An 18,612-nucleotide genomic window follows, 5' to 3' on the forward strand; every position below is an offset into this window, starting at 1 on the left:
GCGCCCAGGGTGCATGGAGGTGGCCGTGCACCAACGCCCTCCACGCACCCCTCTCTCGCACAGCCTGTTTGCAAGGAGGGGGCAGATAGGTGCAATCACCCACTCTGAGAAAATATTTAGGGCATGAAGGTACACACCAAATTGCTGGGAAGGGAAGGGAGGCAACCAGGTGAGCGTGCTGATGGAGGGCCTGGGATGCCTTGATCAACCGCTCCATATCTGAGGGCCTGGTATGGGGAAGAGCCAGCGCCTCCGCATCCTGTTTGATATCACTAAGGCAGCAGCAAGATCTGGGTCTAGATATATTTGTTCTGGTAGGTAGCCAGGAGAAGCAGAGGAGTTTGTTATGAAAAAAAAAAAAAAAAAAAAAAAAAAAGAGGATGCTCTGTGATTATTTTTTGGAAACTCATGAGGATCTCAGGGCACTTTGAAGTATGACGTCCTGCTCTGCTCTGAGAGCTGTCCCTGCTTTGCACCAGCTTACAGAGGCAAGAGGCTGGCTCACCAGCTTGCCCAAAATCCCTGCAACCAAGGCATTTGCCAGCTCCCAGCTTTGCACCCAAATGGCTCCGGTTCCTTAGAATCCATGGTTGTRACACTACACAAAATAAGTCCTCTCCATCCCAGGACCTGCCAGGGATGCCTTCACCCGTCCTATGAACTTAAAGGCTCGTTCCCTCTCCTCCACCCATCCCTTCTCCCAGCGTTCACCTCCAGCACTGGTGTAGGCTCATCCYACTAGCTTCCCATACCCTATTCCCCAGGGACACCATGAAACTCCCAGCCGTCCCAGCTCCGAGCTGCATGGGCTCACATGGCTCCTTTGGGTGCAGGAGGGATGATGCTCAGTTGCCCCACACCAGGGCCCTGCCATTAGCTGCACTCCTAAGAACAGGGCTCCAACTTTGCCATCCCCACCTGGCGAATCCCTCCCGCCAGTGCCAGGCCCTGCCAAGGCTCCGCAGSAGAGGAGGGGGAAGCAGACGAGACTCCTGGTGACAGCTCGGCCGTGGAATGTCCTATTTATATATTCTTGTTTTAAAGAGTTGCACCGTGTCCCTGACCTTGCTGACTTGCCCCCATTTCTCATACATTCCTGAACTGCTGGAAGGAGGGTTTTTTTCCACAAAACCTTTAAAAGGAGGCATCTCCACAGAGAAGGTTAAATTGATCTGCCAAATGGTGATGAACCCAATAAACGTCTTGCTGTGGACACGGGGCCCCCTGTTCCTCCTGGGGCACCTTTCCCTGCACACCTTTGTTTTGCTTGGCACGCCCGGGGCCCGGGCAGGCGCAGACACCCTGTCTGCTCTTGCGACACCCTCGCCGGGCCGGGCGCCGCCGGCCGCACCGCTCCAGCTGGTTGCGCTGCCGCGGCCGGGGCTCCGGGGACTCCTCTCAGCACACAGGGCCACGTGCTCGTCCCCCACGGGATACAGGGGCATTCGCACGGGTTGGCAAGGGCACGAGTCTCACGCCACCAACTCAATCTCTAGTTTTCTCAAAAATGCTGTGTCCCCCAAAGAAAAGCAGGAACCTCCCCAAGGTGGCAAGCACATCTCCTGCAGGCCTCGTCYCAAGGGCACCTACAAACCAGCTCTGCTCTGCCCAGAGGTGCAAGGCTGCCGAATACACGCGGGTCATCCAGCTCATCTTGGCCTGGAGATGGGCCACACATGCTGTGAAAGGGGGCAGAGAGAGCACCGGCCATAACAAATCCTGGGCTCCTCGACGAGCCCCCGGCTGGGCACCGTTGTGCTCACAGCCCGGGTGGRCTCTGTGCCCAGGATGGGGCTCCAGGGGATTCGGCTGCCACCCCCTTTTCCCTCRGCATGCAGGAGGCAGGGGAAGCCGGTGAGCACGGTGACTCATTGGCAAGGCTCGGCGAGGTGCCAGCCACGTCCCCATAGTGCCACCCATCCGCAAGCGCTTTCCAGAGGCTAAGGAGAGGCCTCCCGAGCGCTGCTGGTGGCTCGTGGCCCCTTCCAGGGCTCACAGGCCCTCCTCTAAGGTGAATCTGAGAGCTTGGGATCCTCCTTTCCCAGCAGGATGGGTGCACTGGGTTCTCCACATCAGAGACTGGGCTCCAGGACACGCAGACACACAACGGTCTCGGCAAAAGGCCCTGGGCACCGCTGGTGTCCTCAGCTGCAGCCGGAGCGAAGGGAAGAGGCAGCAGCAGGGGCATGGGAAGCTTCCCCAGGGGCACTGGGACACGCACCGCAGCCCCATCCCTTCTCCTCCTGCACTTTGCTGCCTGAGAAGGCAGCTCACGTGCCTCCACAGAAGCCTCGGGGCTCACCCTGACCCTCCTAACACAACTGCAAAACACTCCAGCCAGCCTCATTCCAGAGCAAAGTCCTAAAGACAGAGGGAAGAGGCAAAAAGTTTCCAGCTGAGATCAGAAATTATCCTCAGAGACTTAAAAAAAAAAAAAAAAAAAGGAAAGGAAAAACAGCAAACCCGTGGAGGCTGCTGCAGTGCGGCCCAGAATGGCTGGGAAGACGGACTCAACCCCTGCATGCGGTGCAGGGGGGCAGGAGGGCTCAGTGCCCGGGGACACAGCACGGCAGGTTTGCAGGCCCTGAGAGCATCAGCATCCTGCAGCTTCCGTCTGTGCTCCTTTGCACTGGAAACGCACCTGACGTGCCGGCTCCTTCAGAGCGGTTATGAGCTCCTCGTTTCCCCACAGGTCCCCGTTGCGAGTTTGGGCTCTTGCTCTTCCCCCTGCTGCTGCTCCCGTGTGCCTGGGCACGGCCTCCGTTCGCGCCCTCCCTCACGTCCTCCCTCGCTTCTGTGCAATCCCTTCCCAGCCCTCACGTGGCTGCAATGCTTCCAAGGGAGCAACAGCAAACCGAGCAAGTGGGGAGGCGCCCACCCGGGAGGAGCGGCGCACGAGAACCCGGCCGCGCGCACCAGGCACGCACGGGGAGCTCGCCTTTAACTCCAGGGTGTGTTTTATTTCCTGCTGGTAAAGAGCCAGGCAGGCAACACAGGGGTATTGTGCATGCTGTTTTCCAGCCACTTGTGAGAAAATCCTACTGTTTCTAATTATAGGCCCAGGACAAGCGGTCCCGGGTCCCCTTCCTCCTCTAACCATCGGCTTCCCATCACACACGGCCCCAGATCCTGTGGCTGGGCCGAGGCTCGCGCTCCTTTCTGCTCCCAGGAGAGGAGGCCAGCGTGGCCGCGGCCCTGGGTTTCACCTGCCCGCGCTGCAGCAGGAGCAGGATGGGGCCGAGCCTTCATCCCCGCGCACCTTACCTTGCGGTGCAGCAGCTGCGCCTGCGGCCCGCCGCCGCCCTCGATTTCATAGCGGACGCTGTTGAAGAGCGCTACTCCGTACTGCTCCCTGTAGCACCGGCAGAACTCCTCCAGCACCTTCCCCGTCCGCTCTGCAAGAGGAGAGCAGAGTAGCATCAGGGCAGCACTGGCACCGGYGTGGGCTCTGCAGCCAGCCTGGCGCCACGCACCGGGCTGCTCTCCGCAGTGCAGGGACACTTGCAGCTCCCATTGCATCAACGCAGCGAGAGCAGCTCATGGGGCCTGATGCTTCTCTACGAGGGAGCTCCCGACATTCCCCATTCCGGGTATYCAGTGGTTTGGGGGGCAAGAGCATGGAAGAGGTGGAAAGGCTCCCCAGAAAGGTTGAGGGCTTAGCAGGGACCCCCCCATGACATGTCCCAGTGTCATGGGGGGGTCCTCACTTGGCGATACCCAAGAGCTCGGTGCYGGTGAGGCGGGTCCCGCCCCCAGCACTCGCCTCCCTGCCCGTCTGCCCCCCTGCTCCGTCACAGGAGCAGCCTCCGCGGCACCTYTCAGAGGCCTCGGCACTGCTGGGAGCAGCGGGGAGGCAGCGAGACCCTCATCCCCCTTGCAAATCCAGCCAGCTCCTGCCACGCTCCTGACAGCCTCCGACACCCTTCGGTATCCCGGGCGTGAGAGCGGGGCCAGTGTCGGAACGCGGCCACAGCCGCTGCCCCCTGCGCCCCGCAGCAGCGCGGGGACTGAGAGCCCAAAGCAGAGCCCGCTGTTGGCGTGTGGGGCTCATGCCTCAGATTCCTCTCCGAGGCAGGAAATTCCTGACGTGAAGCTTTTTCCGGCAATACTTGGAGGCCGGTGCTCCTGGCACATTGTGCAGCTCAGCGCTTCCTGCGGCGTCGCCTCCACAAGCCGGAGCACCCCCCTGTCCTGGATTTCCCACGAAGGACACTGCTAGCCAGCAGCGTCCCATGGAGCGGCCCCAAGCACGGATGCGGGCAGTGGGCTCCGCGTGGCAAGGGGCATCGTGCCCTCCATGCCGGTCACGTCCCGCAGGGGCTTCCAGAGCTGCCTGTGCACCAGGAGCCTCGCCAAAGTGCCTGCGCTCCCGCCTGAGGACAGAGCGGAGCAGCCCCGGGAAGGAGCCCTGACAGCTGCACCATTAACCACTATCGCCCAAGCTTTCGTGCCAGTTAACAAAAGAAAGGAAAAGAAAGGAAAAAAGAGAAAAAAAAAAAAAAAAAGAAAAAGGGGGTGAATAAAAAGGAAAAATAAATTCATGCATGCACAGAAAGTATCAAGGAAGGTTCTGTGGCAAGCGTGGCCACATGGCACACTGGGGCCACCCGGGTGTCCCATGTGAACCCCCCCACCAAAGCCTCCCCGTGCTGCAAAGGCTGGGGGGATATTGCCAGCAGAAAGGCCTCCACAGGCTTGCCTGGCACCCAGGACTGTGATCAGGGATTTGTGGCGARCCTGGCCCTGGCGAGTGCAAGAGGGAAGGAATCCAAGTCCCCTGCAACCCTGCACAGGCCTTTCCCGCCGCGGGGGCGAGGGGGCGTCGGGAATGCTGCGTGCGTCGCCATGGCCAGGCGGGAGCGCGAAGCCAGACACAACCGGAGCATGCGGGAGCCAGGACCACCCGCCAGGCTCCCCACCGTGCTGAGGGGCCTGCGCTGCACCAGTCTCTTCCCCTACGGCGCCAATGCAGGGATTACCCCARGGGACCACAGAGGGATGCTCTGCAGCTCCAGCATCCCCCCGGGACCCCCCGCTTCGCTGCATCCCGCTGCTCTTGGGGCTCAGCTGCAGCTTGCACCACGTCCAGCGCTTCCCTCCTGAGAAGGGAACGGGCCRGGTCGGAGGGGGCGGTTCGGAGGGCACATATTGGGGCTCGGCTGCCACCCAAACTGCTCCCTCCCAGGCCATGCAACAGCCCCAGCTCTGTTGCCAAAGGCCCAGGGGTGCAGAGGAGCTGGCGCCGGAGCCGAGGAACCGCCGGGGCTCAGAAACACACTCTGCGTGCCAAGGAATGAGGAGCCTGCGCGAATGAGCAGCGAAATTCTTCACTCTTATTTTGGCGTTTTCTAGTGGAAAAAGAACAGCCTGTTGTTACCCCACTTGCTGGTGTCCACTCGCAGGCTCCACAAATCGCGTATTTTGGCTGGAGCTTTGGGCAGCGACGCTGACAGCTAAGATTTAAGAGCACGTTTTGAAGTTTAATTTCCTTTCAGTTCATGGGAAAAAGGAGCTCTAGTTCCCCAGCAGTCAGGACAGCTTAGTCACTCATCCTCCGCTGATTAACGACGGGGCCAATTAGGAGCTTTTAAGCAAATGGAAAAGCAAAAGGCAATTACTTGCAGATACTGAAACAAAAGACTGGCAGTGAGGCCTCGGAGAGGAGGAGATCCTAGGCAGCCGCAGCGGTTTAGCGGCTCAGAAGGGCGCTGGGKTGGGGGCACGGGCCGCGCTGCGAGGTCCGTGCTCGCATTCGCCGTCCGAGCGGGCAGCTCCCCGCGGCCGGGCCCTGGCCCCGGCCACCACGGCCGCCTCGCACGCTGCCGTCCAGGGCCACACGGAGCCTGGGCTTTCCTCACGACATGTCTGCACAGGAAGGGTGTGAATCATGACCCTGCGCTCATGAATAGTGAGTGCCCTTTGGATTGCATGCCAAGGAGCAGCCCTTCCCTTCCCTCTTCTCACTCCCCACCCCCTCTTTCTGTTCAGGAGAAGAAAAGCGTTAATCAGTGTAACACAAACTCCAAGACACTCGTGGTCTTAACATCGCCATAAGCCCCATCCGTGGTGCAAGCACATAGCAAGGGGGACAACTCCTGCCCTGGACTCATTCCTGCAGCTCCAGTGCAGACGCTGTCCCRTGCTGTGCCCACCAGCCGTGCCTGGTTTCCAGCTTCCATGGCTATCCCAGACTTTGCTCTTGGGAAGCACTTGCAGGGCTTCCCGTGAGTGGAGCAGGGCTCCGGCTCCAGTCCAAGCCCCACGGGCCAGAAGCTCTCCAGGACTGGGCACTTACTTAGCTCCTGCCGCTCCCCACGGCTCATCCCAGAGCTCGGGGCAGGCCAGGCTGCACAGCTGCAGCCCCAGGGCCTTGCCGGCCCCTTGCAGAATGTGCTGGGGTTTCTCCGGGATCACTCTCAAAGGAGAAGCAAGGAGAGGTGCAGGGACACACGCAAGAAGTCTGGAGCCAAAGGGACCGCTGGCTCCGCAGGGCACGGGGAGGTAACGTGAGGAGGAACCGCAGCCAGACAGCTAGCGATGCGATGGCCGAGYTGGACTCCAGAAAGGAGTTGGGAAATGTGCGCTTAGATCCCAGCGGATGCTCAGGAGCTTCCCCTGTCCTCTGGGCTGCTCCAGGAAGCTGCACTTTGCCTCGCAGACACATGTGTGTGCTCAGACCAAGAGCAGCACCCCTCTTGTGTGGGGCTTAATGCATCAGGACCTGGCTAGGAGACCTGCTCTGCAGCAGCCCCCCACAGCGGGCACCTCCACGGTCCCTGCCCAGCATCCTGCCCATGGCTGCACGTTAGACAAGTAAATTCTGGGCAGAGGCAGGAACACGAATGGGGCTCCCAAATGCTTGGAAGGAGCCATCGCATCCTTTCTACATAACCCCCCAACCCTCACCGTGCAGTGCTGGGCATTGCAAGGTGGGAGAGCTGCCCCGCTCCTTGGTTGGGCAACCACGGCCACCCACGAGCTGCGTTCCCTCGATCCAGCCGCCTTGGCTGTGCATCTGGCCAAGAGCTAAAGGAATTTTTGGAAGCCGGAGGGCACGTGGCCATGTAGGAATCTCATGCCGGAGCCTACACAGCCCCAGAAAGCTCGCAGTGCTGCCCAGCACTATCGTTACACCAGGACCCAGGGCTGCAGCACACACGTGCAGGGCGTGCAGCGCATGCAGGCTGCTTCCCAGAGCAGATCAGAGCTCTGGACATGCGGAATAGCCCTGACCCCATCCCCACATTCCTTCACATGTCACCCCTGTTGCTTCACAGCAAGGCTGGATGGGGACAAGTCTGTGGTTGGAGCCGGGTGTCAAGTAGCAGCCACCAACGTGAGTGTCCCCATCCCTGCCGAGGCCGGGACTCCCGCCGAGCCGCCCAACAGCACCTCTATCAGGGAGTGCATGGGCTGCCTGCCCGCAGGCTGCCCCTCCTTCACCCTCCCGATGACTAAGGCTCCCGTGGCGCTTGGCAGGCAGCGACAAGGCGGCTCTTCGGGAAAGGACTCTGCGGGGCAGGGACACACGTGCCAAGGGCAGGCTGGACAYGACGGAGGTGAGTGAGGAGACACCAGGCAGGGCCGTGTCGTCGGTTCTGCGCTGCCTCTGCAAGGAGGGGCTCCCTGTGTTGAACCTCGCTGTACTGGACCTCGCCCCGCGATGCTCCAGGCACTGCTGAAGGGCCACCAGGGCCAGGAGGACAGTGTCACCCCCCGCCCCGAGCCAGTGCTGCCACAAACTCGCAGGAATGTCAAGGTCAGCAGCTCACAAGGGAAAATAACAATTTGCCACCATTTGCTTTCTGTAGGGCCTGCTGCCATGGGAAGGGTGATGAAGAACAAGCAGGCAGCACAGGGCTGCCAAGCCTGCCGGGCGAGAGGCCTCTTGGAGCTACAAGAGGCAGTTTCTGCCCACCCCTTGTACCAGTTACACAACCTCCAGAAACCATGGCCAAGCCCCAAAGAGCGGCAGCAGAACAGGGACCGGTTTCTGGTTATTCGGGAAGGGAGCAGGGAAGGGAATAACCCCTTTGGGGCTCCGTGGGCACCAAGGGCAGCTCTTGCCCATGCTCACTGCAGGCAGCTCGAGCTGCGCCCAGGGCAGGACGCAGCTCAGAGCAGCATGGCAGGCTGATGAAGTGGGAAAGCAGGAGCTGAGCAGGGGGGTGCCCAGTGGAGCGGGATGGCTCCTGGGGTCACAGCCCATCCCAGGACCACCAGCTGTCCGAGGCACTGCCCCAGACCCCCGGGAAGGGGCAGCAGGAGYCGGACAGCACCAGGCAGCACCGAGCAGCAGGAGCCGGGACCAGCAGCAGCATTAAAGGGGGCACGTGCGCAGGCCGCTTCACCCAGCCTGGGCCAGGCAGCACATCTTTGTTCCCCRGAGAAGGCCCAGTGCTGTGCTCCAGGCTGGCTGGCTGGGAATCCGCAGACAGCCTGGTCTGCATACGGCCAGGACGGCCATGGAGCTGTTCCCAACATGGGCCGTCGCCAGGCCGCAGTGGCAGGAAGGTTTCCAGGCTCTGCACTCGATCCAAGGAAGCCGCCAGCTCAGGGAGGACAGGACAGGCGGCTGCCGTCACCACCCCCAGTGCAGCCCCAGCCCCAGGAGGGGCATCGCTCCCCAATCCCGCGCTCCCCACTACCTCTGAATCCACAGCATGCACTGAGAGAGGCCTCCGGGTGCCCCGGCACTGCCGCCCTTTGTGGCCGTGCACGCAACGGCCCTGGTGTCCCCCTCACTGCACGGCCCGGCCGTGGATCTGGAGCATCTCCAGACCCCGGATCGTCTCTCTGCAGGGACTTCTGCAGCGTGGGGCGTTTCCATGTGGGATTTGGGGTGCAAACAGGCTCTCATGGGCTTGTAAGGGGCTGCATTTGTGCTCCTCCAAGCATCCCTGGCCAGCAACACCTGGCAGGGCCTGGAAGGGGCACCCCTTGTGCAGGAGGATGAGGAACAACCTCGGCAGGGGCCAGAGCAAAGTGCCCGCGTGGCTCAACATCCCCGTGCCCTGCAAACCGCCGGCACCTGCAGGACAGATCCCAGGTCATGAATTGCAACCCTCGCAAACAGTGAGCGAGGCCCTCCAGCCCAGGTAGCCACAGCAAGAGCCACCTACACCCAAACCTCTGCGTCTCCCGCTGCCTGGCCCATGGATCCGCCTCTGCAGATGGCTCCGATGGCTCCAGGTCCCACCAGCAGCTGCAGGACATCTGCAACGCGGACACCAATTCCCACCCYGTGATCAACATCTACGAATGACCTCGTATATCTCCTCCAGGACCCAATAAAACTGAGATTGGGGATGCCCCGACCCATTTCCAACAATAGTATCTGGGAGAGGGCAGGAAAGGGTTAAAGCTTCAGGGGAAGGGAGGCTGCTGGGGCTCACTGCTCCTCTGTGTACAGTGTGCCCAGCCCAGCAGCAGYAAGGGAGCCGGGCTACCCCCAAGGAGCACACAGCCCTCGGGAGCCGCTCCTGCTCCCTGTGTCCAGGGCTGCATTGCCAGGACACCGGGTCCCCAGGACCGCTGTCCCCGTGCAGCATCCCCAGGGCAAAGCAGYGCAGGGCTCCTCTCCGTGGGCATCAGCCACTCTCTCCCGCGTCCCTCTGCGCATCCCGCTCCAGGATGGAAGCACTGGCAGGGTGAGCGGCACCAAGTGCCGCTCCAGCCCAAGCAGATGCCGCTCGTTCCTCCCGCGCCTGGGGAGGGCACGAGCCAGCGGGGCGCGAGGCCAGCGTGTCTGCTCAGACATGTCCTGTTCTGCAAGCCCAAAGCCCCTTTCACCGTACGCATTTCTCTGGGAACCGTAATTCCCAGCTGCTGTTATTTAAATATATTGGGGAGAAGGGAAGGTGTCTGGGAAACACAAACACCCCCCAGGAAAGCCGCACATGGAAGCAGGTCCCATGCGGAGGAGCTGAGAGCAGCCGGGAATGAGGTGCAGGAGCCACCAGAGCGAGAACCCTCCCAGACGGGAAGGAATTTCCCCCGGGGCTGAGCAAGACAAAACCCTCATTGAATGCGAGCCCTGTGGCCGGCTGAGCCGTGTCCCCCGCGCCCGTGACGAAACCTGGCTCATTTCCCCCCCGGCCGGCCGCGCTGCGAGGGACGCCTGAGTCAACTGTGCGTGGCCCTTCGGAGCAGGCGGAGGAGGGAAAACCTCCTTTCTCCTTCTCCATCTGGCCGCCAGGAGCAACGGGGGCCTCCAGCAAGGGCCACGTTTGCAGCGGGAAGGAGGAGAGCGGAAACCTGGAGGAGCAGCCTCCGCTGAGGAGGAGGAGGAGGAAGGACGACGCCTGAGGACCCGCAGAGGGCAGGGAGGGATGCACTGGGCAYCCCACCAGGGTGGGAAAAGCTGCTCTAGAAGCCAGCAATGACTCCGAGAGCCCCGGCCCCTGGCCGAGGCTGCAGGCAGCAGTTAATGGCTAATGGAGCCGGTCAATGATTAGCCAGCTGGCAATGGCTGCAAGGGAGTGGGGGGACACGCCAGGCCTCCTGGTAGCCCCACATGGACGGCAGGGACGGACACATCGTGTCCCCGGCTCTGCTAGGCATTGAGGCACCGCCYGGGGCCGAGGGGCACAGGGGCAAGTTGGGAAAGGGCCACCAAGGAGGAGGCTGAGGCCACCACCAGCTCAGTCCTCTGTGCCAGCAGGCTGCAGCAGAACCCAGTCACGTCCCACAGCCACCCAAGTCCCCAGGGGGGTCACGAGCTCCCTTTTCCCAATGCCAGCCCTGCAGCCCAGACCCGGAGGCGCTGCCGTGTGGATGGGAGCAGCCCGGCGCCGGGAGCATCCTGCTGCCTGAGGAATACCCGGGTGTGGGAGGACGCCCAGGGCCACCACCCACGGGCAGCGCCATCCCGCTCCGGCAGCTCCCGGCTCCCCGCTGGCCCCGGAAGGGTTAAGCTCCCGCCAGCAGATCGGGCGTTCAGGAATTTGAATCCCCACTCAGTTCATTTCCCTCTAGAAAACACAAGCTCCTTCCCGGGTGCCTGACTCAGCTCGAGCATGCCCGCCGCTGGTGGGGGCAYAACCGAGGGACAGCTGAGGTGTCCAAGCAGGGGGCCAGGGGAGGATTAGGATGAAGAGACGTTTTCCCCATTCCCATCTAGGGAAAAGCTCCTGGAACCTTGTGCATCCAAGCAGCCTAGAAGCAGCAGTGGCCCCCTCCGAATCCTGCTCCAAAGGCCCCATTTCTGCTCAGGGGCCTTATCACGATTTAGATTAAGTTTATCTCGAGGCAGCTGGGGAGCAAACAGAAAGTGGAGGCCACCCCAGGGCCCGCCTGGCCTCTTTGCTCCCCTTTATCAAGGCGCTRCACCCAGGTCCGAGCAGCCTGACCCTTGGACACAAGTCGCTGGGGGCAGGATGGAGATCCCTGGCTTATTCTGGAGCTCCAACTATCCACACCACGTGCAGACTCATTAATGTCTTTAAAAATAATAATAAAGCTCAGCTTGGAGCCGCAGCGTGGGCCAGGAGGGGAGGGTTGTTCTTTGCAAGGGGCCGTCTCCAATGCTCCTTGAGGAGGTTTTGGCCCCACGGGTGCTCCAAACGCACCACTCTGTAGCTGGCAGAGCTCAAGATGATCTAAGCAACTGTTTGCCCTCTGACTAATGTTCTTCTCAGGAAGGGTGAGGAGAAGGAGTGCGGGGGGGCTGAGCGGGAGGACGGGATGAGACAGTGGAGCCTCAGAGGAGAAACCAGATGGGCCCAGGCCTGAACTGGTTGATCCTCTGCAGCGCCTCTGCCCCAGCGTGAGTCACGGGGGCCCCTTGTGCCAGGCCAGCCCCGACACAGACGGCACTGCGGCTGGAAAAGCCTTGGCCGGGGTGCCAAAACCCTGCAACAGGGTGCAGAGCCTGTGCTGGGGAGAAGGGGGAGCTCCTGATGGTGCTGAGATTGGGGCGATGGGTGCTGAGCACTAACAGCACCCTGTGGGCAATGGGCCATCCTGGTGCAGGTCACCCCACCTGGGGCACCGCTCCCCTCTTGCCTGCACCCAAGGTTCCCTTCCTGAGGGATGCGCTAGCTCCCCGCTAGCCGGAGCACTTGCACCTGCCCCTCGGCACCTCAGGAGACCTGGATAAAGGCCCCCCTGTCCGTCCCGACGCAGGAATGGCCATTCCCACAGCAGGACCTGGTGCTACCCGCCCAGAACGGCACCTACCCCCGCTGGGAGCACCCACCCCAGCGCCGCCGCACCCAGCGGCCGCAGTTTCACAACGCCGCTCCCCTCCCAGGCGAAAGCAAATAAACCTCCCAACACTGAGTTTTGCCCAACACGTGCGCGGAAAGATCTGAAGCCGACCACAGCAGCAAGCAAACAAAGCAACAAACCAAGCGGCTTCTCCTAGGAAGAGTTGAGCCCTTCCATGGCAGAGCAAGGAGCCTCCACCTGCAGGTCCCTGGGAATCCCTGCCCCATCGTCGGCAGCTCACAGGCCCAGGGCACCCAGCAAGCGCATCCACAAGCAGGTCAGCAGGAGGCCGGTGCTGCTGGACGCGGGATTATCCCGGACGAAGGGCTGTCCAGGAAGCCCTGGGACAGCTCCGCTCCTGTGGCTCAAGGTGGCATCCAGCCCAGGCGAGGGGGATTTGAGCTCTGCTACGTGACCGCCGGTGTTTTTCCACCATACAGATGCCTTCCTCCTGCTGCTGCCCACGAGCACAGGCACTCCGGAGCTGCATCGAAGGAATGTGCACTGGAATAACAAAGAGCACTGGCAGCCTTCAGCTCTCTCCCAAGAAGGCAAACTGAGCCCAGGTACGAGGCAGCTGGAGCAAAGCGCTCGGCACTCCTGGGAAGGACAGACCTCTCCCACCTGCCCTTCAGCAGGGGCCTTTCTGCACCAAATAAGCCCAGCCACGTGGTGGGGGGAAAGAAGAAATATCCCAGTCTGCCTCCCGAGCATTGAATCTGCCCTGGGCAAAACATGCTGCAACCAGAGCTGCTCAGTGGAGGCATATGAGCATATGAGACCAGAAGAGGTTCTGGCACGACCAGGCATTTCCCACCATGCCACCTTGCCTACATGAACCCATAAGAGCACTCAGAGCATCTCCACGGAGCAGTACAGGGGTCCCCAGTCTAGCAGCGAGCGAGCGCCACAGCGGGGTTCCTCCAGAGGGGAGCGACAATGGCAGCACCAAGGTGTCCCACAGTGACAGCGGCATGTCCTCCCCACCTCGGCCAACTCCAAGACCATAAAGAGAGGTACCACCTCCAGCCAAGTGCTGCAAGAGCAACAGCGCCCAGCTAGGGACAGAGGACCAACGTGCCACCAGGTCACCTACGACAACGCTGCACATCCCTTGTCCCGCCAGGGTCCCCATGACCCAGGTGGCTCTCACCACGTGGTTTGGGTTCCCACCGCAGCAGGAGGGCGCCCAGTGTGACCCCTCCCCAGACAGGGCCCTGCTCTGCCCCCATACCAGGCTTTCGGGATTGTTGCTCCAAGTGCAGCGCACGCGGCTGCGTCAATGCTGCCACATGCGCAATGTCCCCATTAACAGCTTCCTTTGGTCACCCACAGCCCAGGCTCTTGGGCACTCTGGCACCATGACCAAATGCCAGAGGGGTCACAAGGACCCTCCAGGTGCCCGGRCCAGGAGAATATCTGCCTGAGATGCCTTGGCGAGCAGCCAGCCAAGCTCTCCACACAGGTCCCTGCATCTCCAAAGAGCCTTCCAACATCGCTGCGTCTCCAGGCCTTACCCACTGCAGGGATGGGGCCGGCGAGAAGGGGACGTTTGGGTCCGTGCTCTGAGACACAAGCCCTGCTGTCAGCCGCGGCGCTGCCACGCAGCCTCGCAAGCCGGCTGCCCCCCTTCCTCCCTTGCRCGCTTAATCCCGCGGAGAAGATCTCGACCCGGCTCGTTCCTCCATCTGCTGAGGCGGCCGGTGCCAGCAGGAAACCCAATCTGGCGCTGGGGGGAGGAGACCAAACAAAGACTTTTATGTACATCAGAAAAGAGGTATTTGAACAAAAACAACCCCGAGCCTGTTTTCAGCTCTGTCACGAGCCTCGCCGATGGAGATTTTCCTATTCCACGTCCTACCTGCTGCTCATCTGATGCCCAGCAAAGACAGAGCGCACTCAGATTTCGCTTCCCAGGGCGGGCCACACAACTGGGCACAGCCAGACCCCTCTGCCCTGTGTCCCAGCCCAACCCCGTGCACATGCCATGGGCAGGAGTTGCCCCCGATGYTCCCCAGACCTTCGGTCCCTAAGATCCTTCAGCCCCTTGAGGCTGAACCTTGGGAAGGCCCYGGGAGCCGCTCACCCCGTCTCACAGCTGAGGCAGGAGAGGCCCCGGCGCTGCCACCACAAGGTGCTCAGCCAGAACGTGCCCTCCGAGGCTCAACCAGCAAAGGCAGAAGTGCATCCTCCTCCTCATGAAGTGTCGTGAGCCGAGCTCAGCTTCCTGCCCAAGGACATCGGCTTCRCGCTTACTGCTGGTGCGGAGCAGCACCCGCATCATGCGGATGGGAAGGGCTCTGGATGCCTTGTCACAGCTGGACAAACRCCCCTTCCCCACAAACGATGCCCGTCCAGCCCACCATCCCCAAGGTGCCGCGGCCCCAGCGCAGGGCACGGCCCTGGTGCCCCGCTCCTCACACCAGCCCCTCGTCCGCAGGGCTGCAGGGCACATCCCGCGGAGCACAGCAGGGATGTCCACGGCTGCAGGGAAGGAATGGGTGCGGGAGCCACCCTTTCCATTCCCAGCCTATTACCGCATCCCACAAGGAGCCCCTGTTTCACAACCGCCAGGCTCTGTCCTCACCCTCCTCCCTGGGAGCACAAGCTGCCGTGGGAAGACAACAGGAGCCACGGCACAGCCCTGAAACGTCCGAGAGCTGCAAGTCACAGCGGGCTGGGCTCTGTGCGACGTCTCGTCATGTGCATGGGGCTGGGGACACTGCACGGGCAGCCCTGTGCCCTCCCCGCCCAGCCTCTCCCTTCATCCTCTTGAGCCTTTGGCAGCGCAGGGAGGGGAGCAAGGAACAAAACTTCACCTTTGCCCCCTTTCTCAAGGGAGGGAGGCAGCGGGCGCCCTGTGGACACAGGGATGGGGACACAGGGATGGGGACACAGGGATGGGGACACAGGGATCAGGACACAGGGACGGGGAGAGGTGTCCACGGGGCTCCACCCCGCGCTCAGTGCAGGGGTCCCGTCAGGAAGGCGTCGCGGAGCCGCCGGCCTCCCGGGCCCGCCGCCGCCTCCGCGCGGCCCGTGCCCCGACACGACGCAGCTGCGGCGGCGCCGGCGTGCCAGGACCGGCCCTTCCCCTTCGGCAGGAGGTGCCGGCGGGCTGCCAGCGCCGCCCGTTCCAGATGAAAGGGCAGCTCGAGCCCCCCARGGTGGCCTCGCTGGGGCCACGGAGCCCGCAGAGGTGGCGGCGCTGCCACGCTGGGTTTGCCTGCAGCCACTCGCTGCATCGCCCCACTGCCCCAGCCCGGCCAGGGCTCGAGCCCACGCGGCAGCCCCAGCACCAAGGCCGGGATCCGTGAGCGCCAGCTCCCGCCAGCCCCACTGGCAGGGGCTCCTCCGCACAGCGGCCGAGGAAGCGAGCGTCACGTCCAAGGAAGCGGCGGCAAGAGCCCCTTCCTGCTCCTGCCACGAGCCCGTCTGAGTCACGGCCGGCTGATCCCTGCTTCCCGTCACAGGGAGGGGGAAGGAGGGGGGACGGGGCTGCCATCGTGGCAGCCAGGGCAGGGGGACCTGCCGGCCCGGCCAGGAGRCAGCAGAGCCCAGAGCCCTCGGGGGCTGCAACCTGGCACTGGGGTGGCCAGGGAGAGTGGCCACACCAGCATCACCTCCCRGGACAGCAACGTCCTCCAAGCCACAGAGACTGTCACGTTTGACTCCGGTTGCTCCCCAGCTGGTGCAGAAATCCCCCCTGCTATCACCTGGGACGAGCAGAGCTTGAGCCCGAAGCTGCAAGCTCAGCATGGACAGGGAGGCCTGGGCCTGCAGGAAGCCCAGCCCTGGCCCTCCCTGAACCCACAGCTGGTTTCTTTAGCAATCCAGGGCCCAGTGACTCGCAGGGGTGACGTGTGAGCTCCCCAGGACCCTCCCCGGGCTGCCTCCCACTTCTCCATTCCTCTGCTCACAGAGACACCTGAAATCTCTGCAGCGTTCGCCCTGACCCCTTGCAGCCCCAGCGTCCTGCCGGACATGGCACCCAGCAGCCCGTCTGCGGGACACCTAATGCCCACACCCGTGACATCCCGCAGCCCTGCCTCTGTGCCTGGGCACAGAGAACCGTGTGAGCCCCACAGTGCCTGGCAATGCTCTGCTGGCCACACCAGCGCTGGCCTTGGTGGCCACGCACCGGCCTGCGCTCCAGCCGGGGACGTCTGGGCAGGGTGGTGGACACTGTCCCTGGGCAGCCAGCAGAGCGGGTCAGCAGCAACCAGCAGCCCACCAAGGAAAGGAAGGGCGGCAGGGCGGCCAAAGGGTGTTGGCAAACAGGCTTTGGTGACTCAGACCACGACCATGTCCGACAGCATCTCCCCTGCACCAGAGACTGCTGTGCCGTGGAAGGCAGCAGAAGGAAGCATCTACCAGCTCCTCCATCCCCACAGCTCCCCAGACCCGCACACGGACACGGACCGTGTCCCGAACACACCGTCCCACGCTGCTGGGAGTGCAAAGAGCAGAGCAGCCCCGTGTCCCGGCGCTGCCAGGCCCTGCAGAGCCCCCTCGTCGCTGCGGCCACCACTGCGGGCGCTGGCAGCAGCCGGAGCAGCCAAGAACAGGCTGGGTGGGAAGGAGAGCCCTGCGTTTTTCCTGCCCGGTTGCTCTGCATGCCTGACAGCAAGTTGCGCCTTGCCTGTTTGGTTACAGCCCCTCCCGTCTCCGCAGCTCTTTTTTCCACCCCGCCAGGAGCCCGGCGCCGCTCGCAGCGCCTTGGAGAGGTGTTTGCCCAACACAGTGGGCTCTGCAGCTCGCAGGGCCCCCACGCCTGGGCTGGGAGTTGGGGATGGTGCGCGTGGTCCCTCACAGCGCAACCCCTTCCCTCCCGCCCTGTGCAGAGAGGCCACTGCCTCCCGGGTTTGTTTCCCCTTGCTGTGTTTCAAGGACTCCCAGGCACTTGGACCCCAGGCTTGAAGGCAGAGCAGCTTCCTTACAGAGAAACAGCAAGTCCAAGGGAGACAGGGGATGTGCTTTGCGCTCAGACATGCAACACACAGACAAACAGCATTTCAACACAGCATTTAGCGAGGGCACAACCGCCCCCGTCGTGTCCTCTTGCAGACCAGGCAACCGGACAAGTCTTTAGCACTGCAACATGAAAGCCGGCGCTCATGGGAGCTGCCCTGGGAGCTCGCGGAGCTGCCGGCGGATCCCGCRAGCCGGAGCTCTGCCCGTCCACCAGCCACGAGGCCTGGGCACGCAGCAGCCGCCRGCACGGGCGGCATCGGGACCGGCGCTCCCACGAACGCGCCGGGCCGCACCTGGGCATGAGGGTGTTGCTCAGGGTTCGCTGGCCCCAGCTAGAAAGTCCTTGAGCAGAAGGACTTCAGAGCCATTCGGGCTGCTTTATGATGAAGATATATACAGTGGCGCCGCCTCAAAAGYCCTGAAATGTCCCGAGCGCCCGAGCTCGCTCCAACGCACGGCAGGTCCCGTGCTCAGCAGCCCAACCAGGGACGGTTTGGGGGGGAGATTTACTTAATTAAGCCAAGAATAGGGCTTTTCTGCACAGCCTGAGAAGGAGCCCCAGGGGGGTGAATGTGCCACATCATATTTGACAAAAGCCGGTGCTTTGCACAAAATCCTGTCCATCCAGGAACCCCAATGTCCAGCAAATCACAGGAAGGAYCCTGCAGGCGTCCTGCTCTCGGCGCCAGAGGCGCTTTAGGGCAGCACTTTAGGACAGCCTGGGAAGATGAGCGGGCAGGGGCACAGTCAGCCGTGGACCCCTGGYCCCCAGCCCTGGGGGGCTCCTCCACGGACACCCCAGCGCAGGCATGGAGGCGAAGGCACAGTGCCCAAGCCCAAACACAAGCCCAAGCCCAAGTCCAAGCCCAAGCGTGGCTTCCCGGCTCACCAGCATCTCCCTCCCTTCCCTGCCCGCCAGCCGCTCCGCGCGGAGCCAACACAAACAGCGCGGCACAACCGGCCCTTTCACGGGGGCGGCCGATGGGCCCGTGTGTGTCCCCAGCCTGGCGCGCGGGCAGCTCCCAGCGCGGAGGCAGCACACGGGCGAGCTGCAACGCGGGGTGGCGGCGCACAAAGTTTGGGGGCTGCTCCAAGGCCGGGCGTGCGGGGAGAGCAGGCGCCGAGGGAGTCCCGGGATGCCCAAGCGGGGCTGGGGGAGCAAGGGCTCTGTGCACCCCTCGTCCCCACCGCTTAATACAGGGGATGGGCTACGGGAAAAAGGAACCGCCCGCTCATATCCCCCCAGCTGCGGAGCCCGGCAGGGACGGGGGCAGAGGGGGCGGCGGGGCCCTCACCTGCCACGTGCTGGCGGCGCCCCTCGTCCAGGTGCGTGGAGAGCACATCGCCCATGGCGAGCGGCGCGGCGCGGCGCGGGGCGGAGCGGGGCCGGGCCGGGCCGGGTCAGGCAGCGCGGCGCCCCATGGGCAG

General features: G+C 62.9%; 1 protein-coding gene across 1 annotated transcript in view; it reads right to left on the reverse strand.

Moving 5' to 3' along the window:
- Positions 1-18,559, reverse strand: part of FAM129B (family with sequence similarity 129 member B) — a 31,137-nt gene extending 12,578 nt beyond the window's left edge. Inside the window, exons 1-2 of the mRNA XM_026049648.1 lie at positions 18,480-18,559; positions 3,265-3,395 (exon numbers count right to left, since the gene is read on the reverse strand). Of these exons, the coding sequence (XP_025905433.1) occupies positions 3,265-3,395; positions 18,480-18,534 (186 nt within the window). The 5' untranslated portion in view covers positions 18,535-18,559. The remainder of the gene's footprint in view (positions 1-3,264; positions 3,396-18,479) is intronic.
- Positions 18,560-18,612: the final 53 nt, after the last annotated feature.

The sequence above is a fragment of the Nothoprocta perdicaria genome, unplaced genomic scaffold (assembly GCF_003342845.1).
Source record: "Nothoprocta perdicaria isolate Ctin4 unplaced genomic scaffold, notPer1 scaffold_6, whole genome shotgun sequence".
NCBI lineage: Eukaryota > Metazoa > Chordata > Aves > Tinamiformes > Tinamidae > Nothoprocta > Nothoprocta perdicaria.